The sequence below is a fragment of the Megascapheus bottae genome, chromosome 18 (genome assembly GCF_031878675.1).
Source record: "Megascapheus bottae isolate mThoBot1 chromosome 18, mThoBot2.hap1, whole genome shotgun sequence".
Lineage (NCBI taxonomy): Eukaryota > Metazoa > Chordata > Mammalia > Rodentia > Geomyidae > Megascapheus > Megascapheus bottae.
The window spans coordinates 13,767,433-13,788,487 of record NC_143526.1 but is presented as its reverse complement, the minus strand read 5'-3'; the positions used below and the strand labels follow the sequence as shown (position 1 = coordinate 13,788,487).

Here is a 21,055-nt window from a genome sequence, read left to right as displayed (position 1 = left end):
GGCTCAAGGAGTAGAGTGCTAGCCTTGAGCTGAAGAGCTCACGGACAGTGCCCAGGCTCAGAGTTCAAGTTCCATGACTAACAACAACAACAACAAAATCCTAGTCTTGCTGGGATCTGGTGGCTCATGCCTATAATCCTAAGTAGGTAGAACTAGGAGACACAGTTTGAAGCCAGCAAAGTCCATGAGACTCTTATCTCTAAAAAGCCAGATGTGGAGTTGTGGCTCAAGTGGCAGAACACTAGTCTTAAGCAAAAAACTTAGGTCAATGCCTAGGCCCTCAGTTTAAGCCCCAGGACTGAATAACAACAACAACAATAATAATTTTAGTCTTAGCTTCAACCTTGATTCAACTGAAATTATTTTTGGGAGCCTAGCACATTGGCCTATGTGAGATAAAAATTATCGTTATTTATGTCATATAATAATAAAACACTTGAAATTCTCCAGTCCAATGAAAGCATCCAGTGCTATCCAGTTTGTTACCACTGCCCTAAAGAAGCAAATACTTTTAATCCAATGACCAATGTTCAGTTCTCTTAGTGCCAAGAGCTGATACATATGTGCCCAAACTCCCCTAGCCTGATCCACAAGAAAGACTGGAGGCTAGAGCCAGGCATTATACTTTGGAGGCATGTTGGGATATAAATTATATATTCTTATCTGCTGGACATAAACTTGTCCTTTAGCTTCATTGACAAACTTGTTTCATAAGCACACTATAACAATGCTGTACATACTTGTTATACTGTTCAAATCTGGAAAATATCTATAAAGGAACAAGAAAGAGGGTGAATAGCATAAAAACTCAAAGAAAGCTGTTGATCAGTAGGGAGATGGGGGAGGGGATCTAGATTATCAGTGGGTGGGGACTAGTGGGAAGGGATTGAGCTGGTGAGAAGGATAAAGGAAGTTCAATACTGTCCAAAGAGATTATTTGCAACTATGAAAATAGAACAAGGAAACCTGTGGGGAATTCTTCTTTGGGGGAGGAGGACAGGGAGTATGCTAGAGGAGATGGGATTGATGAAATACAGCATAAATGTGTGGAGATAGAACAATAAAACCCCCCATAATATAAGCACACTTTTTAATTGAAAATTCATTTCCTTAGGAATTCTGCATAGCATTGCAAAAAAGTGAGAACAGCCTAGAGCAGACACTGTTGGATCCACTCCAGCTCACCACCCCCTACAAATAGACCATTACTTTTCCTAACAGTGCCTGTTTGTTCAGGGACTTTCCTCCACAGAGTGATGCCCCTCTCAGGGGGAGGGAACTTTGGTTCTAGAGAGCTCTGAATCCTATGGTTGAGACCTGATACAGTTGAGTCAATTATGATGGCCATATACATTGTGCCAGTGACTTACAGGGCTCAAGCTTGTGATCCAATCAATGCTGGAGAGTCCAAATAGAAGGAAGTCTGATGGAGGTATTTGTGAAATGATTCATGGTCCGTAAAGGGACTTAAAATCTACCGCTGAATCTTTTTTTACCTGGGCATTTCATCACATTAAAGATAAACCAACTATACTAAAAATGTAAAAGCAGAGGCAGAAGAGCCTGGACTGTCATTATCAGTGAGTTGCTAAATTATCTAATTCAAAATTTGTCTTGGTTTTGGACCTCTTGCTTTTCTAGGTTTGGTTTGATTTTTTTGGTTTTAGGGAATTTTTGTTTTTGTCTTGAGATGATCTTATTATTTAGCTCAAGATGACCTAGCCTCAAATTTCATTATCTTCCTGCTTCAGTATCTCTTCTGAGTATGAGAATTGGCCTAGTACCTTTTTATAGGAGAAAAAAATCCTTGGTACTTGTTTATAATTTAATTTTCTGTTACTTGAAACCAAAAACATTCTTACAGAGATAGCTGAAATAAATTTGACAGCAACAATAGTATGCTGGTCAAGTTTAAAAGTTGTCAAATTCAAAGTGTGCTGTCAACAGAAAAAAGTTGTAAAAGTTATATTTAGACCACTTTTTTTCCTAAGGTATACTATTTTCATTTATTTTATTTTTTATTGTCAGGGTAATGTTTAGAGGAGTTACAGTGACATTCACCAGGAAATAGGTGCATTACTTCTCACACATTGATACCCCGTCTCATGTTTTTGTCCCCATTTCCCCTCCCTTACCCCTCCCAATCATCCAGTTTCCCCCCTTTCCCTATTTCAAATAAACAAATGAATGTATATACCAGGTAACAAAGTCAGATACAATAACAATATGAGATTAACCAAGGGCAAAAAAAAGAGAAGAGAAATAATAACATAGAACTTACAAAGCAAACTTCTTAGAAATAAGAAAGATGGTAATATTTTGTTACCCAAGACTGACAACAGTCTGTGTGTAAAAAGCAATAGTGGGGGGCCGGGAGTTTGGCCTAGTGGTAGCGTGCTTGCCTAGCATGCAGGAAGACCCGGGTTCGATTCCTTGGTAACACATACATAGAAAAAAGCCGAAAACTGTGCTGAGGCTCAAGTGGTAGAGCTCTAGCCTTGAGAAAGTCCAAGGACAGTGTTCAGACCTTGACCTTAAGCCCAGGATTAGCAAAAAAAAAAAAAAACAACAACAGTGTATGAAGACACATTTTAAAAAAGGAGAGTTAAAAGTTTTAAAAGTAGCACAATCTGTATTTAAAATACTGTCAAACTTCTTACATGGAAAGTTCGATATCAAGTTTGTTCAATAAATATTAAATATCGATGACATATACCTATATATGTATACCATATATACCATATATACCAATGAAATGAGAAGTTCAAATCAAATGTATATCTAAATACAGTAAATATATTCATTGCATATAAATCAAGTTATATCAGACTTTTTACAGTCGAATGCACTATTGTTTTGCCTTTTCTTTATCTGAATTCGAGATAGTCTATACTACAGTCTAAACCAAAGTCAAAGAATACTGATACTGAGGCTTGAACTCTGGACCCAGGTTAGCTCTTTTTGCTCAAAGCTGGTACTCTACTACTTGAGCCACAGCTTCATTTCCAGCTTTTTGGTGATTAATTGGGGATAACAGTCTCAGAGATATCCTGCCTAGGCTGACTTTGAGCCATTATCTTAGATCTTAGCCTCCTGAGTAAACAGGATTATAGATAACCCATTAGTGCCTGGCTTTCTTCCATTTTTAACAACTAAGGAAACAAAAAAGTAGTAGAAAAGATGGGGAGAGCCATCAAATATTCTGTGCCAAACAATCATGATTAATAATGATAATAAAAACTTAAAATAGCTTTGAATAGTGATTCAATTAACCCTCCAGCAGCTTCAGGAAGGAAGTAGGATTTTTAATACCTGTAGGAAGAAGAGTTAGAAAGGGTAGCTCACCAGCAAGTCTGGTACCCACACAATTAGGATCCCACATTGCTCAAGTGATGAAATCCAATGTTAAAAGGAAATGACAGAGAAGGTATAGAGGAACACACCTAGAAATATATTTTGTTTTATTTTGTGTTAAAACAAGGAAAGAACATAGGAGACAATGTAAGTCACAAAAAATAGTTATAAAACCCAAAAGAAGATCCAGAGTTGGTTAATTTTAAAAAGCCATCAGAACCACATTCCATGGAGAACAACCTTTCTTTGGATCAGATTTTAAAAGAAGGATTCTCTGGGAAGTTAGCTTAGCAAAGACTCAATGCAGTAGCCTTTCCTGATCAGCAACCCAGACACTCCCCTACAAACAACTGAAGCCCCTTCCCCTGTTTGTTTGAAGGAACTCCCTGGCACACAATAAACCGACAATATGAAAAAGAATGAAATTTGCAATCTGAAGAATCCTGGGGATTGAGCTCAGGACCTGGGCTGGGCACTGTCCTTGGGCTTTCTCAACACTAGCATGCTCTACCACTTGAGCCATAGCACCACTTTCAGCTTTTTCTATGTATGCAGAAAGAAGAAGAATCAAACCCAGGGCTTCGTGTACACTAGGCAAGCACTCTCCTACTAGATCATGCTCCCAGCCCTGACAATAGCAATTTTAAGGATTTAGGTAATTCTTTCCTTGCTAATGTGCAAAAATATGCAAGAAATGTTATGTCAAAAATAATAGTATCAGGGGCTGGGCGTTTGGCCTAGTGGTAAGATTGCTTGCCTAGCATGCACTAAGACCCAGGTTCAATTCCTCAGTACCACATACACAGAAAAAGCCAGAAGTGATGCTATGGCTCATGAGGTAGAGCTCTAGCCTTGAGAAAGCCCAAGGACAGTATTCAGCCCCTGAGTTCAGTCTCCAGGACTGGAAGGGAAAAAAAAAATGTCAAATCATGAATAATGATTATTAGTTCTGTATGAGTGCACAACTGTATATGGGTATATATATGTAAGTATATGAGGGATAGAGAACAGAAACAGCACAGCAAACACAAACCACAGGTTTATTGTTTTAAAAAAAGTAATAACTAATAGGTATCAGGATTGCAGAATTTAAGTAGTTTTTCCAATTTTTTGAAAAAAATTGCTTGCTTTTTCACTGACTGAAATTTTATATTAAGTATGTAAATATTAGAACAAGGAGAAAATACTATTTCTTGAGGAAGACAGGTTCCAGAGAGTTTTGGAAAGAGATATTTTTCAAGCCAGACTATACACCATAAAAGGAAAAAAATAACAATTCAGCAGTAACAACTCATGACAACAGGTCAAACTTTTCAACTCTGAAGAAAAGTCAAAACCCAAATAATAAAGTAGCATTTTTATCAATTCTAAAAGGCTCTAAAAATGGTAAATAAATTTCCTGTTCAATACCTTAATTATGTTTCTGTAATAGCACATACATTATAAATAATGCCTGCAATGATCTAAGTGTTTAGATTATGTAGAAATTCTGTCTCTATGAAAAGCTATGTTTCTCTAGATAACATTTTCTCAAAAGCATAAAAAAATAGAATCTGACAAGAACAAATTGCCTCTGTCCGGCTACTGAACAGCTTGCACTGTACAGGTATGAACAAATGCATGACAACTTTGAAGGAAAAGGAGAGATTCATTTGTAATACCTAGTCTTAGACGATATGAGTCAACTTTTGAGTCTGCTTAAACACAGTACTGAATGTCAACTGCCAGAAGTCTTTTTAATAGCACACAGTAAAGCTAAAGATATGATCTATACTCAGAAATGACAGTTCTAGAGCACTATCATAAGAGCCTCTTCTTACATCTAACCTCTAGTTTGAACATCCGTATTACCGAAGACAGGATTTTCGGGAGACAGGAAGGAGACTTAACCAAGAGCATGGGAATACAAGCAAGAATTGAGCAGAAGAGTATAGCCTTTCCTCCAAATAAAATGAAAAGCCAGTTTTATTGATTTGTTGAGGTAGTCTACTGGGAAGTCAGTAGCTCTTCTTCAGAAAGGCTTTCCTAAACCCAGCATCTAGACAAAGGCACACAGATACACTCTTGTCAAGCTTCATTTTTCTATTATCAATACCTGGAAATAGTATTTTCTACTTGTGTGTTGTCCAAGTCTGAAGGACTTCAGAGTTTGGGCTGCTCCCGCAGCTGAAACAACAAGAGGGTGGAATGAAAGAATATACTGTGATTTTTCACAGGGAACAAGCTCAGGACCCAGAAATGTACATGCGTCTGTCCTCTTGTGGTAGTCCTTAATTAATCTCAATCTCACCTATCCAGATAAAAATGTAAGGCTTGTAGCCTAACAAAAGTTCACAAAAATCATGTGTGTTCAATACTGAACCCTCAACATTTCCCTGTGTTCATTCTTTTTCACCCAGCATCAGGCAGATCCTGGTTTTTGGTTTTGTTTTGTTTTTGCCAACATCTGAGGTACTTTTTATTCTGTCACTACTGTGACTACAGTTTTGGATAAGAGCAAGCTCATTTCTGCATTGTCTGTTATAAGCTCCATCTTTTCATCATTGCCCCCTGCATAGAAGGAACACAGGCTGTGTGTACCCCCATCTTCCCTCACACCTGTTTGTGCCATGGTTCAATGGCCACTTTTCCAATATCATTCCTCTTTCTCTTTCTCCTTTTCTGTTACAAGTCACTGCTGTTCACTGTTGAGCCAAAGGATCTGACATTTTAACGCCAAAGAAACTTTGAAAAGAAAGCTCATAATCACAAAACCAATCTTTGGTAAGCTAACCAGGCAAGTCTATCTTTCATGCAGGAACAACAGTAATTCTCAAAGATATAAAGGTCAGTTCAGACCTTTCTCGTGCTCTTCATATTCTGTGGCCCCTCCCCAAGTCCTCTGTTACTTAGAGTAAGATGTGCCCTACCTAGATCTACCTGTACTTCCCCTCCAAACCCTGCTCTTTTTGCCTTGCTCCCTTTCTTTCCTAACTCTATGGACTTTAGCGAGATTCACAGCCTATTTATATAACTATATGCCTTTGCACTTACTGTTCCCTCTGCTTGGAATACTATTTCCTAAAATAATCACAAAGCTGCTCCCTCATTTAACTTAGGTTTCAGTCTAAACTCCTCTTCTGCAGAAAGGCCTTCCCTAGTCCCAACATCTCAATGAACCCACGCATACTCTCTTGTCAAGTTTCATTTTTCTATTATCAATACCTGGAAGTAGTAATAGTTATTTGCTTGTTGTCCATTTACCTTAATAAAAGGAGAGTTCCACTATATCTGGAGCATCACCTGCAAATAGCAGTGCTTATAACTATATGTAAAATGAAATTTAACAAATTAAGATAGTCCAACCTAAGTAAACTTAAAAAGTGGCCAATTCTATTTGTTCAAAAGGCAATTCTTCATCTCCCTGAAATTAACGAATAATCAACAAATGTCATCCACAGCCTTAAGTAAAATGTACAAAATGTTACACACACACACACACACACACACACACATACACACACACACACACCAATGAACTTCATTTTGTGGTATAAATGGACATAGATACACAACACAGAATAAAACCAGTGCTGTATTATGTAAGAATATGCTAGAATGCCTTTCCAGAATTACTTTCTCAGAAACATAGGAACCAGATATGAACTCTACCAACAATACAAGTGATCCAAACTAACTCATCTCCTTACTTGACTCTTCCCCTACCTCAGGATTAGCACAGATTAGGCCAAGATCCAGGCAAAGCCAATCAGAGAGGTTCTCATGCACTGACTTGAGCCTGAGGAGGGGGACCATACTATTCCCATTACTTACTAGTTGCAGAGATGCATCAGCCTGACAAAGCCTATACTTGGATGAGGTAGATTGAGAATAGAAAAGGCAGAAAACCTGACCTAACCCATAACTGAAAGCAGAAATGAATATTTTTCCACAAAGGAGAGAGGTGAAAAACCAAAAGGAGATGAATATGAGTAAATTCCCTTAGACAATATGTGTAATTCTGTGGATGATATAACCAATGTCAAATGTGCCCTTAATTGTTTATGTATATGTGTTACTCAATCCCTTCCTTTGCTTAAATTAGCTTAAACTGGGTTTTTGTTACTTGCAACACAGAGTCCTGAGTTGTATAAGTACTCAACATATCCTACCCTACCCTACCCTCTGGTAGTATTATTATACTATTAAAACAATCAAAGCAAAAATAAAAATAAGAAGCCCATCTGGTTATGAGGTAAGTGGTCAATTGTTAGTTTTCCATTGTGATGAAAATGTTCTGGTGTGTGTGGCTCTACAGCAAGGAGTCACAGCTCTAAGTCCTACTGTTATGTGAATTCTGCTTTGACAAAAACTCAAACAGGGCCAGGAGTTTGGCCTAGTTGTAGAGTATCTGCCTAGCATGCATGAAGACCTAGGTTCAATTCCTTGGTACCACATACATAGAAAAAAAGTTGGAAGTGGTTCTGTGGTTCAAGTGGTAGAGCTCAAGCCTTGAGAAAGCCCAAGGACAGTGTTCATGCCCTGAGTTCAAGCCAGAACTGGCAAAAAAAAAAAAAAACTCAAACAATATTTCAATGCATTTCTCATTTCTCAATAGAATACTATTTGAATTTCACCAATTATAATTTCCTAGAAGAGGAAGAAATGATAAATAAATCTTAAAGACCACTGATAAACATTAACAAATTATTTTTCAGAAAGACTATAACAAACTACAGTCATATCAAATATATATATCAGAAAGTTCATATACTACACAGAAAGAAAAAAAATTAACAACTTGCTAATATCATTGTGAAGATATTATATTCTTTAAATTGTCTGTGAAGAGTAATATTTAAAACATGAACCTTATCATTTCTTCATTTATGACTGTATATAGATATTTTGAACAATATATAATATTTCTTGTTAATATGTAGGATTAGTTTTTTAATGTATTGAGAATATAACTATTTCTCCTCTTACAAGTTTCAAGTATTTTTATTATTAACTTTTTATTTCAGTTAAAGGTGATATGTCTTGTCAGGTGCTGGTGGCTCATGCTATAATCCTAGCTACTCAGGAGGCTGAGATCTGAGGATCCCAGTTCAAAGCCAGCCCAGCCAGAAAGAAAAGTACATGAGATTCTCCAACTAACCAGCAGAAAACTAGAAGTTGAGCTATGATCCAAGTGGTAGAGCACCAGCCTTGAGCAAAAAAGCTCAGGGACAGTGTCCAGGTCCTAAGTTCAAGCCCCAATAGAAGTGCATATGTACATGTAAATGTACATAAATGTGAGTCCAGGCATATGTGTGTGCACATGCATGCACACATGCAAACACACACACACACACACACACACACACACACACACACACAGAGCCCAAGAACACCACAAATTAGAATTACAGAAAGCTATGGGAATTCTGAGGAGAGATGACTTCAGGACAGGAGCATGTAGATGTCATGCTCTTGTGTGGTGTCCTAGAAGAATATTACAGAGTGGGATGGAAAATACCTTGTAGGAAAATAGAAGGTATGGTGTCTTAAGTTTAGGCTCTCTGAGAAGTAGATACTGAGAACTAAACATATAAGAGATTTACCAGGGAGAACCCTCTGAGAAAGATAAAGGGGAAATAAGCTGGAAAAAGCAAGGAGAGGCTGCAGATAACAATGCAGCTCTGACTTCTATGAAGGAGAAAAAAAGACTGAGTAGGAAGAGAATCAGACTTCAGCACAGTTCTGAGAAAAATTTGGCAAAGTCAATGTCCTTAATTCAAGTACTCATTAGAGGAATCTGGGTTTCACAGAAATGTGCAGCACTAATTTTCCCACTCTGTTCAATACTGAGCTGGGAATGGTCCAAAGAAGCTCAACCTTGGCTGGATTCAAAATGTATCAGCCAGGCTGTCAATCATGCTGCACATAGTATAGAACCAATGCTACTCTAACTGTGTGTCCTCAAAGGCATGGTTAATGATCAACGACTATGTGCTAACACATAAAATCAAACATAAGGCAGTATCAATGGGTTCCTAAGCTTCATCAAAAAGGATGTTTAAAACTAAACTACAACTACAAAAGCAAAATCAAACCATGTGTGTACTGTAGAGATTACAAGTACTTTTAAAGTTCAATATCTTCCACATGTGGTTCCAGCTTCTAAAACAATATAAAAGACACAAAGGTGTATAAAACATCTCCCTTCTAAAACTCAAAGCTAAAACCCTGAACAAAGAATTCCAAACTATCTCAGACACAAAGTTCAACTAAGAATTTAAGATAAATCATTTCAAAGATACACTTTCTGAAGGTTTCTCTTTAATTTCATCAAATACTTAGTTGTTTGGTTTTGCTAGTAGATTTGCGTCCTCTTGCCTAAAAAGAACTACTTGAACTGACAAAACCAGGAGACTGTAACTTGCACTGCATACTATCTCAAATACATTCACAATCTTTTAAGATTAATAAGAACTTATTTCTTACAATAGCACTTTAGACTAACTTGAAATATGATAAGCTATTTCACACCACAAGTATAAAGTGTCACATGAACATAAGCTATTAATACTGTGGAGTTATGTCTTAGAGGAGTTAAATCACATGTAAGGCACAGAACAGAAAATCAAAATGACCCTTACACACCAGATTCGCAGCTGGCAAGCAGGAATATGCTCCACACTGAAAGGTCTAGAGAGGAAAGATCCCAGAAAGCATAAAGAAGTCTCACCTCACATCCACCCAAAGGCACATGGACACAGATTGGTAAGGCAGGAGGTGTGATACCTGCTCTACTTAAACTATTCTGACTCTATGAAGAATTTTCCCCCTCTGGCTACATGTATTTAAGAGACCACTCCCAAAAAGAACAGGAGGGAAAAAAGGCCTGACAGGTAACAGTATGTCCTTTCTTAAGGGAGGCACATGGCACAAAAGAAGGAGCAAAACATACCAAGATTCTATCATCATGACAGTGAAGATAGTGGCTCAGCAGATGAATTCATCCCTTACCTTTACACCTTCACAAAGAGAACAAAATCATGGTATAAGAACTCTCTTCTGGGGAATGGAGCTGTGGCTCAAGGGGTAGGGTGGTAGCCTTGAACTGAAGAGCTCAGGGACAGCGCCCAGGCCCAGAGTCCAAGCCCTATGACCCACAGGGAAAAAAAAAAAAAGAACTCTCTCCACATGTCTCAAATCCAGCACTGCGTTCTTACTTTTTTAAGTGATCTCAGAGGAGGAGCTGGTCCCTCTCATCAAGTTCACCATCCTGCCCCTCCACTCTTAAACCTACTGCAATTATACCTTTCTTCCATTACTATACCCCATTATCTTTTTTCAATATTGTTCTTTTTAATTTGTTCCTATTTACAAATTCTCTAGTTCTTAAGAAATATAAAAAATCATATCTACATACCCATACACACACACACTGCACACACACACACACACACACACACACACACACACACACACACACACACACACACACTTGAACTGGAATCTCTGTCTTCCTGGCAGATTAATTAATCTCTCAGTTGCAAGACTTAAAGTAGTTAAGAAAAAGGCCAGTTACCAGTTCATGTAACATCAGCTGAGAGGTGGAACTGGCACAGAGAAAGCTAAACCTCTTCATTCATTCAGGGTCCATGGCTCTCATCTCTCTACTCTCCATTTCTCTTCTGCATCCTTTGATTGTGGAATTCAATTTGAGGTAGATGTCTCCAAAAGACGATCACCATCATACATCTTCCAATAGGATGAGAACATCCTCTTTACAAGCTTCTAAAATTTAAGTCTCATGAGAGACTGGGATTCCCAGATCCTTCCTTCACCAAAGGAAGACAACTGCTCTAACTCTACATAAAATTATTCACCACATTACCATTGTCTACTTATACCACGGGGTAAAAGCCTCTGTACACTTAAGTCCAGGGTACCCCACACAATTACCTTGGCACAAGCTCTTCTACCTGCTGTGACTACTTGGCAAAGTCCCTTTTCCATTATTCAAATCCTATATCAGGCCTGACCTTCCTCAGGAAGCACTGGCAGAAATCTTCAGGAGAGGTGGCTACTGCTCCTACCCTGCACCATGTGACTACCCCACTCAACCATGCAGCTTAAACCCTCTAGCAAGTTCCATTGTTTACATATCTATATCTCCTTCTAAGGCCTAAGCAATGGTCTTGAGCTTTATTAATCTGAATAAATAGCATACACATAGCATGTGTGCACACATGCACACACACGTATACAGATGGACATATGTACTCAAACAATGGACAAAAAAATGGTAACTGAATTTTTTTCATCCAAGGACAAGATAGTTGTTTACTACATTTTAATATTAATTATCCTTTTATGTGCTGAGGCTTGAACTGAAAGCCTAAGAGCTGCCCTTCGGCTTTCTAACTCACTGTTAGCACTCTACTACTTGAGCCATTCCAGCTCCACTTCCAGCTTTCTGCTGGTTAATTGGAGATAAGTGCTTCGTCTGCTGAGCTGGCTTTGATCAATCCTCAGATCTCACCTTCCATGAGTAGTTAGGATCACAGGTATGAACCATTAGCACTCAACCATATTAATTATTCTTAATTTTCAAAGTGGAAATTCTATTATTTTTAGAATAATTCCAAGTTTAAATAGAATCAGTTGCTACTGTGAAAGTCAATTTTTTTTTTTTTGCCAGTCCTTGGCTTGAGCTCAGGGCCTGAGCCCTGAACTTGGACTCTCTCAAGGCTAGAGCCCTACCACTTGAGCCTCAGCACCACTTCCGGCTTTTTTCTATGTATATGGTACCGAGGGATCAAACCCAGGTCTTCATGCATGCTAGGCAAGCATTCTACCACTAGGCCAAACTCCCAGTCCTGTGAAAGTTAATTTTTAAAAATACCAATTTCCCAATAGTTTTATCTGATATTCAATTTAGAGACCAAAAATTAGTATAATAAACAGTATTTGTGCTTGACCACAAATAAAGTGCCTGCAAACAAAATTAAAATCCAAATCAGAAATGTTTATATAAAAATAAACATTCTGGATCTACCAATTCTGAACCTTCCTTCTCAGAACAAAAGGTGAAAACAGTTTTTTTCCCAGTTATTGTAAATAAAACTTGTGGGGTCAGACATAAATCCTAGACAAACTTAAGCCCTAGAAGCAAGGACTGTGTATTTGTATGACACATAAGTATCAGAAATTAATTTTGTATTTTGGAGGTTATAACCTATCAGTAACGTGAAAACCTAACAAAATGAACATTGTGGCAAAATCTCTTTGCTTCAAACAGTGTCAACTAAGACACTAGGACAGCAGGAAGAATCTGAAATAATATCTCACAGCTTTATTTTGGAAATAGAATGCCTATGAGGCATTAGTGCCTATGCAAATATCTTAACATTCATCTGCTAGACCTGCTAAGGGCATATAGAGATCAATGATCACTGAAACACAAAAGTAGACTTTTTATCTCCTTACAGGTTCATATCAAACATCAGCTTTCCAAGTAGTATTCCCTGGAAGACTACAGATAGACCAGGAAAAGAGCTACAAACATCACAGCAACATTTTCAGTAGACATGTATAAACAAAAGTCTTGTTTATATGTTAACATTTACTCTGATGGGTAAATATATTTTCTATTGGGTAAATATCCTTTTGAATCAAGATAACTAGCAGAATCACAGCACATATGGATGCCTGCTCTGTCACTTACAGGCTAGGAGCTAGAAGACAAAGAATTGCATCTCAGTTTCCTCTGTAGGTTGGGAGCAGGAACACCACCTTCATCAGAGTAGGGGGAAGAGTCAAATGAGATGATGACAATAAACAAACCATATCATAGCCCTCTATCTTCTCATTATACTTCACAACCTTCCTCCCAGACATTCTATTTGGATCTTATCTTTTCTCAACATGTAGAACACCAAACTAGCCCATCATTAGCCACAATTCCTTCCCAACTTCTCTACTTCTAATACACTCTCATTTTCCAAATAACTACCATGAATTATCAAATTATATAAAGGTCTTTTTTGCTAGTCAGAGTACAGTGAAAATGACAGTCTCAACCCTTGGTGATGGCAGGGCCAATGAAGCAACAGAAGAAAGCAATGTGGATCAAATCATAAACATGCTTCAAACCCAGTAATTTAACTGGCTCAAAACATATTCTAAGGAAAAAACACAAAATATAAAAAAGGCTGTTTCCCAAGATGATTATAGAGATATTATTTATATCAAAGGAGAAAGAAGGGGAAATAGAAGGAAGGGTAAATAAACGAAGAAGGGAATGAGAGGGGAGCAGAGGGAAGACATGATGACGGTATATCTGTGATTCCAACACCCAGGAGGTGGAAGCAAGAGGATCAAGAGCTCAAGGTCAACCTACGCTATACAGCAAAACTGTATCAGAAAGGAGAAAAGGGAAAAGAAAAAGAAAAGGCTATTTTGACAAATGTTTGTAGTTAAAAATGAGAGGAACAAGTCAGGTATGATAGATCAAACTTGTAGCCATCTAACTACTTCAGAAGTGACCACTGGAAGTATTTCAATTCAATCATCCTGTGCAAAAAGTTCACAAGATCCCATCTAACCAAGAAAAACGCTGGAAGTGGTGGCACACATCTGTCATCCCAGCTATACAGGAAACCAGCCCAGGCACAAATGTGAGATCTTATTTGAAAAATAACTACAGCAGAAAAGGACGCAGTCGAGCAAGCACAAGGCCCTGAGTTCTAACTTAGTACTGCCAAAAAAGAAGGGGGGAACAAAATGCAAAAAAAAAAATACTACTAATAAAATAGTTTTAAAACAGAACATTATTTGAAATTATAAGTGAACTATTTAAAGCAATAGAAGCACCAGAGAAAATAAAGTTATTTTTTGCTCGGTCAATATATAGAACATTTGTAAGAAACTTTTCTCTCTGGTTCTAAACCTGAGGTCTAAATCTTTAATTTGACTCTACTGTTATAAACTCTGATCTCTGAATCTCTTCTTCACACTTACCATTCCTGAGTCTGTTTCTGCAACCCTGGATTTCATTACCACACTCACTAAATCTAATGTTCAGATCTCCAGAATTCCACTCCTTCTTTTCATTCACTGACAGCATCTTATTTCAGGCAATCCATCATCTGTATGCTGTTACTTCCATATTTCCCTCAATGGACCCCCCTGCTTTCGGTTTACTCCTCCCAAAATGTTCATTCTGGCCCTACTGGAAAAGATGATTCTCAAGTCTTATCCACTGGCCTAATAGAAAGTTCCACACCTTCAGGATAGATACTAAGCTATCAACTGAGGCAAACAGAGTTATGTACAGTCTGGGCCTCTTCTCCCCACTGTCCTCCTCTACCCCAGGTCTTTGCACACTTTTGACATTAACCTTTGAACACTGCTGGTGCCTTCAGAGAAATGCTCCTCTATGCCCAATGCTACTCCTCATCATTCCTTCAGAGGATAAATGGGATAAATGCTGGATTGCTTACATCACTGTATTTCTACCTCTTCTTCCATCTTCCTTTGACTGGTTGGAATGCTCTCTTCTACTTTGCCAGATTCTGATCCCCCTCTGTCCAATGTGTGGCCACTAGCCACATCTGGCTACTGAATACTTGGGATGTGACTAGTAAGAACGAATATATACTACAAGCACAGAGTAGATAAGTATACATTGTAATATAAAGAAGTATATACAATTATTTCAAATATATTATGAAAAATAGTGTTAATATTGAATATTATCCATTAATATAATATATATATTAGATGCATGAAGTTAAAATAAGTATATTCAATTCAATTCCATCTTTTAATTTAATTACAATAACCCAGACAAAAAATTGCACATGTAGCTCAAATTACTTTTTCTTGTTTTGAATATTTTTAGACAAGGGTTCACTATGCAATAAGGCTAGTCTGAAATCTAGTATAAAGCCCAGACAATCCTGGAATTTGACATCTTCCTATCTCAGTTGCCTGAGTGCTAGGATTACAGTCATGCACCACCATGCTCTGCTCACATTACATTTTTATTTCAGAAAGCTAGTCTACAGGCCGGGAGTTTGGCCTACTGGTAAGAGGGCTTGCCTAGCATGCACAAAGACCCAGGTTTGATTCCTTGGTACCCCATACATAGAAAAAGCTGGAAGTGGTGTTGTGGCTCAAGTGGCAGTGTGCTAGCCTTGAGAAAAGCCAAAGACAGTGCTCAGGCCCTGAGTTCAAGCCCCACAACTAGCAAAAGAAAGAAAGAAAGAAAGAAAGAAAGAAAGAAAGAAAGAAAGAAAGAAAGAAAGAAAGAAAGAAAGAAAGAAAGAAAGAAAGAAAGAAAAGCAAGCAAGCTAGTCTATACATTCTTCAGGCCCTAAAATGAATTAAAACTCCGTCAAGATAGCATTTTTATGTCATTCTTTTTTTGTCTTCTGATATCCTTATAAAGGCTAACACATAATCAACTGTTTATTTATATAAAATATCGGTGTTGGGCCAGGAATGTGGCCTAGTGGTAGAGTGCTTGCCTAGCATGCATGAAATCCTGGTTTTGATTCCTCCATACCATACAGAGAAAAAGGCAGAAGTGGTGCTGTGGCTCAAGTGGTAGAATATGCTAGTCTTGAGAAAGCTCAAGTATAGTGCCCAGACCCTGAGTTCAAGTCCCAGGACATGTAAAAAAAAAATCATGCTTATTATTGTTTTTCATTGCTTATCATATTAATATAATTTCTTTACCCTAATTTGAGACTCATATTAGGTACCCAACTTTCAGTTAGACATGGAATGTTGGATGGAGAAATACATAGAATACATAGAATGTTTGTTTACTCTGCTTTGTTTACTCATCTACTTTCCCAATGAAGTCAGTTCTTCATTCTTCCTCTAATTCAGTTAATAAATATAATCAAATTTAGTACATAGCTTGGCACCTTTGTAAAGCCTGCTTTGCTTCACTTTTCTGTCTCTAAAATAAAGTTTAAAATAACAGGCCAAGTCAGGCACTGCCTATAATTCTTGCTACTCAAGAAGTTGAGATCTGAGGACTGATTCAAAGGCAGGTCATGCAGGAAAGTCCCTAAGACTCTTGTTTCCAATTAACCACCAGAAAAACCAGAAGTAGTGCTGTGTGTGGCTCAAGGGTAGAGCACTAACCTTGAGTGGGGGTGAAAGGGAGGGAGACATGACACAAAAACTTTCAGGGACAGCTCCCAGGCCCTGAGTTCAAAGCCTCATGACCAGACCAAAAAAAAAAAAGGTCTGGGAATGTGGCTGTGGCTTAGTGGTAGAGTGCTTGCCTAGCATGCATGAAACTCTCAGTACCACACATACAGAAAAAACCCGAAGTAGCACTGTGGCTCAAGTGGCAGAGTGCTAGCCTTGAACAAAATAAGCTCAGGGACAGTGCTCAGACTCTGAGTTCAAGCCCCAAAACTGGAAAAACAAAAACAAAAACATGCCCCATTTACAATATTTATTCAAGCCAAAGTATCTGAGCAAGTATGGAGCCATTATCATAATACTAGGATACAGACTATTTTCTACCATTGTTTTCAGACAATTATTTGGAATACAATCTATTTTCTATAAAGAAAAAACTAAATCATCACTATTACCAAAAATAGGAAAGATAGGGGAAATACTTCTCAAAATACTTGCTGCATCCTATTAATGGTAGAAGAAGACAATGCACAAGGGAACTGTTAAATATCTCCTCCAAGCTGAAGACACTTATACATCACACTCAATCCATATAATACCACACCACAACATACCATATACCATATTCACTGAAGAAGGTAAAGGAACTGAGGTTTCCAAATAGAGTAAGCAACTAACCCAAGTTCATAAAGCTGCAAATGTCAGGGAAAGGGTGCAAACTTAGGTCAGTTGTAATAACTCTACATGTGAAAAAATAAAAATAACCTCTTTGTTATCACTTGAAGATAAAATATGTAAAAATCAAATCTTATATAAAATATATACATTAAATACAATTGTGATTGCTACTAATTTCCTTCAGTTTTCTTGATTTTGGCTTAATTTCTATGCCTCACTTCAAGAGTCCTTTGTTTTCTCAGCAAACATTAGTCTTAAATAGGCAGTACCCAAAAGTTCACATTAAACTTTATGACTAGAGGTTCTCACATATATAAAGATCATAGAAGTAAACAAAGGAATCCTGACCATTACAACTGCATCAACAGCAACAAATATACCTGATGAAACTCAAACAACTTCTCTATCTTATAAATCTGAGATCATGAGAAGCTCAATGAAACAAGAAGAGTGCTTTAAAATAAGACCTACACCTTAGAAACCATAATTACATAACCTTGAAAATTATCTACTTTCTCACAATGGTAGCAATGGTCTGAGTATTTCCACAAAACAAGTCTAATCTAAGTTTGATTCTGTCTTTATAAAATGTTGCCAACTTAAGCTCCTCAACTTAGACAGAACAAAGGTTTAAATTCTCTAGGACAAAAGTTCCAAAGTATCAAATGTTTTTAAAATACTGCTCAATTCTTCTTTATCAAAAATGTCCCCACAGTAGGTGTTAATCAGTCACTACCAAGAACCCAGTCACAAAGCAACCTGTGTGCAAGTGGTATTTACTACAGGAAGAGGAAAGTTCAACCAAACCACGAACATCACATTTTGTTTTCAAAAGTCTTGAAACTAAACCCTGTAACAGTAACTGATTTACATTTCATTCCAAACTGGACAAGAAAGTTTTATCTCGAGGAATCTGAGATAATGAGTAACTTCATTTGAATGCTGGGTCTTTAGTTTTTTTGTTCGTGTTTGGATTTAGGGTTTTGTTTGGTTTGGGTTGGGTTTTTTTTGGGGGGGTGGTCCCCACCCCCATGAAGTAGCTATTATTAATAGCTATTATTAATAGTAACTATTATTAATAGTTAGCAACTTTTTTTTTGCCAGTCCTGTGGTTTGAACTCAGGGCCTGGGCAATGTCCTTGAGCTTTCTCAAGGAGAGTACTCTACCACTTGAGCCATAGCACCACTTCCAGCTTTTTTTTTTTTACTGGGTATGTGGTATGAAGGAAACCAACCCAGTACTTTGTGCATGCTAGGCAAGCACTCTACCACTAGGCCACACTCCCAGTCCCAATAATTAGCAACTCTTAATTCCATGAATAAGGTATTTATTTAATAACTCATATAAAATGAATTATTTTATACTATATTTTCGCAAGTGTTAGCACATTAAAAAAGTGATTTAGTAGGATGCTGGTGGCTCATACCTGTAATCCTAACTACTCAGGAGGCTAAGATCTAAGGCTCTGGTTCAGAAATAGCCCAAACCGGAAAGGGCTATTTATCTCCAATAGACCATCCAAAAGCAAGAGGTAGATAGAGCTCAAAGGGTAGAGAAACAGAATTCAGGGGAAAAAATCTAATGGGCAGTGCCAGTAAGGATATTTCCTCCCTCCACCCCCACAAAAAAGACAAGGAACATGGGTGACTTTTTCTTGGCCTCAAAGCGCATATAGATTATGGACAAGTCTGCCCGTAGGCAGGCAAGTGTATCAATCCTAATAAGAGTTAATAATAAAGAAAGAAAAGGGGGGAAAGATAAGGAAATAAAAAAAAGAAGAGAGGAGATGGAAGAGGAGGGGAGGGAAAGAGAAGGAGGGAAGAGAAGGCTAGGAAAGGGGAAGTTAGAGGAGAGGGAAAAGAGGAGGGGTAGTTAGAGGAGAGATCACAACAGAGAACCAGAGGCCTGTGGGCACTTCACACTTAGGACAACCAGGTGGGCTTCACCTCAGGTCAATTCCAGACCCTCTGCTGTTCAAGCAGAGCCTCCACCCAGGAGGTCATGAAAACAAAAGACAACATAGTACCATGGTGGTCACCCCCCTCCCTCCAAACAGGTAAAAGAGGCAGAGGCAAAAAAGGAGAGAGAGGGGAGAGGGGCGAGGAGAGAGAGAGAGCACTAACGCCAAATAATGCTTAATTTAAAAAAGGGGGGGGGCACAGGAAGATTGCTGACAGTTAAATTTGGAAAATCAGTCTATTTAGGGCTTTGTATTCCAAAGTCAAAATTTTAAATAGGAAGGAGTGAGAAAGATGATAATTCAGTGTAAGCTCATGCTTCCACTTCAGTCTGCCTAAGCCTAAGGTGTCAGCCTCAAATATTAAAATTTTAAAATGTGGGGATGTGACAGTTCACGCGGGGGGGGGGGTGAGTAGAAGTGTGTGTGTGTGTGTGTGTGTGTGTGTGTGTGTGTGTGTGTGCGGTGTGCGCGCGCACGCTCGAGTGTACCTGTCACTTGGGTTTATTTGCTGGGGAGGGCAGGGACTAGTCACGGTCACCGCCGTGCCTGGGGAGGACGAGCACCCAGAGTGAAGTTTACACGCGAGCACCGCAGCGCAGCGCAGCGCCGGAGGCCAGGCTGCAGCTCTCCCGGAACAATGCCCGGGTGTGTGTGGGGGGGTCCCAGCCGGGACTGAGGAGGTTTGACGCCCACCCCACCCCCCCCCTTCCCCGCCCCGGCTTCTCCAGCCCAGCCACCCTACCCCGCCCGCTCCAGGGTCTCCGGGCTTGTCACCGACGAGCGCCTCCCCCACCCCCTCCCCGGCAGGTGTTCCCGACCCGGGGCGCGCGCCTCACCCAGCAGCGCCCGCAGGTGCTTCAGGCGGGTCAGCACGTCTTTCTTAGGGTCCAGCACCTTCTGGGTGGACTTCTTCACGTCCCCGTGGCTTCTCCGGGAGAACATCCCGCCGCGGGAAGCACAAACCCCGCCGGCGGGGCAGGAGGCGCTGACGGCAGCACGGGTCACCACATAAGGTCCCGGACTCGCGCGTGTCGCGCTGACCGCTCGCCGCCTCCCTCCCGGCTGCCGCCGCCACCGCCGCCGCCGCCTCAGCAGTGACTCCAGGAAGGAGGGGCGGGCCAAGCCCGGCAAGGGGGCGGGGTCAGGAAGACGGCGTCGACGCGGAACCGACGGCCCCGCCCCGCGGAAGGTAAGGACCGGCCTTCTCCCTCCCCGCCCCATATCGGGAACTATGCGAGCACGCTCTCCGGATCGGACCCACCTCACCATACACCACTGAATCTGTTCGTCCCTGGCGGAGGCGTGAGTAGAGTCGGTGCGGCAAATCACAAAGAAGCTTGCCTCGAAAATATTCTGGACTACCAGTCCCAGGATGCATCGCGAACGAGGCCCTCCAATCAAGTTCGTGAGTCTTTGTCACGCTATGAGTGGGTTAGGAGAGCTGTGAGCACGTGGTCCCGCCCCGCCGTAAGCTGCAAGGTCTCCTGGGAAATGGAGTCCGATGTTACTACCTCCTTTCCAGGATCTGGAGAGACCTATAGCCCAAGCCTACTTTCTTTTATCCCCTGCTTTCACTTTGTGCATGCCACCTATTTCCCCCTAGTGTAAAAGGAACAAAAACAAAAAGTTCTGTAGAAGAAAAGTTGCAGGTCTTTTTAAAATCCAAAGTAGTTTTAGATTATTTTATGGAGTCATACCAGTAGATGCCAAAATTGTGACTCCAATTTCATACTAAAATAGGTGTAGTTGGGACCTGGAGTTTGGCCTAGTGCTTGCCTATCATGCACGAAGACCTGAGTTCGATTCCTCGATACCACATGCATAGAAGAAAAAAAAAAAGCCAGAAGTGGCGCTGTGGCTCAAGTGGTAGAGCTCAAGGGCAGTGCTCAGGCCTTGAGGTCAAGCCCCAGAACTGGCAAAAA

General features: G+C 39.6%; 1 protein-coding gene across 2 annotated transcripts in view; it reads right to left on the bottom strand.

Annotated features, from left to right (window-relative positions):
- Ralgapa2 (Ral GTPase activating protein catalytic subunit alpha 2) overlaps nucleotides 1-20,177 on the bottom strand; it is a 310,629-nt gene extending 290,452 nt beyond the window's left edge. For both annotated transcript variants that reach the window (XM_090351922.1, XM_090351923.1), the window contains exon 1: nucleotides 19,970-20,177. In XM_090351922.1, the coding sequence (XP_090208048.1) occupies nucleotides 19,970-20,075 (106 nt within the window). In that variant the 5' untranslated portion in view covers nucleotides 20,076-20,177. The remainder of the gene's footprint in view (nucleotides 1-19,969) is intronic.
- Nucleotides 20,178-21,055: the final 878 nt, after the last annotated feature.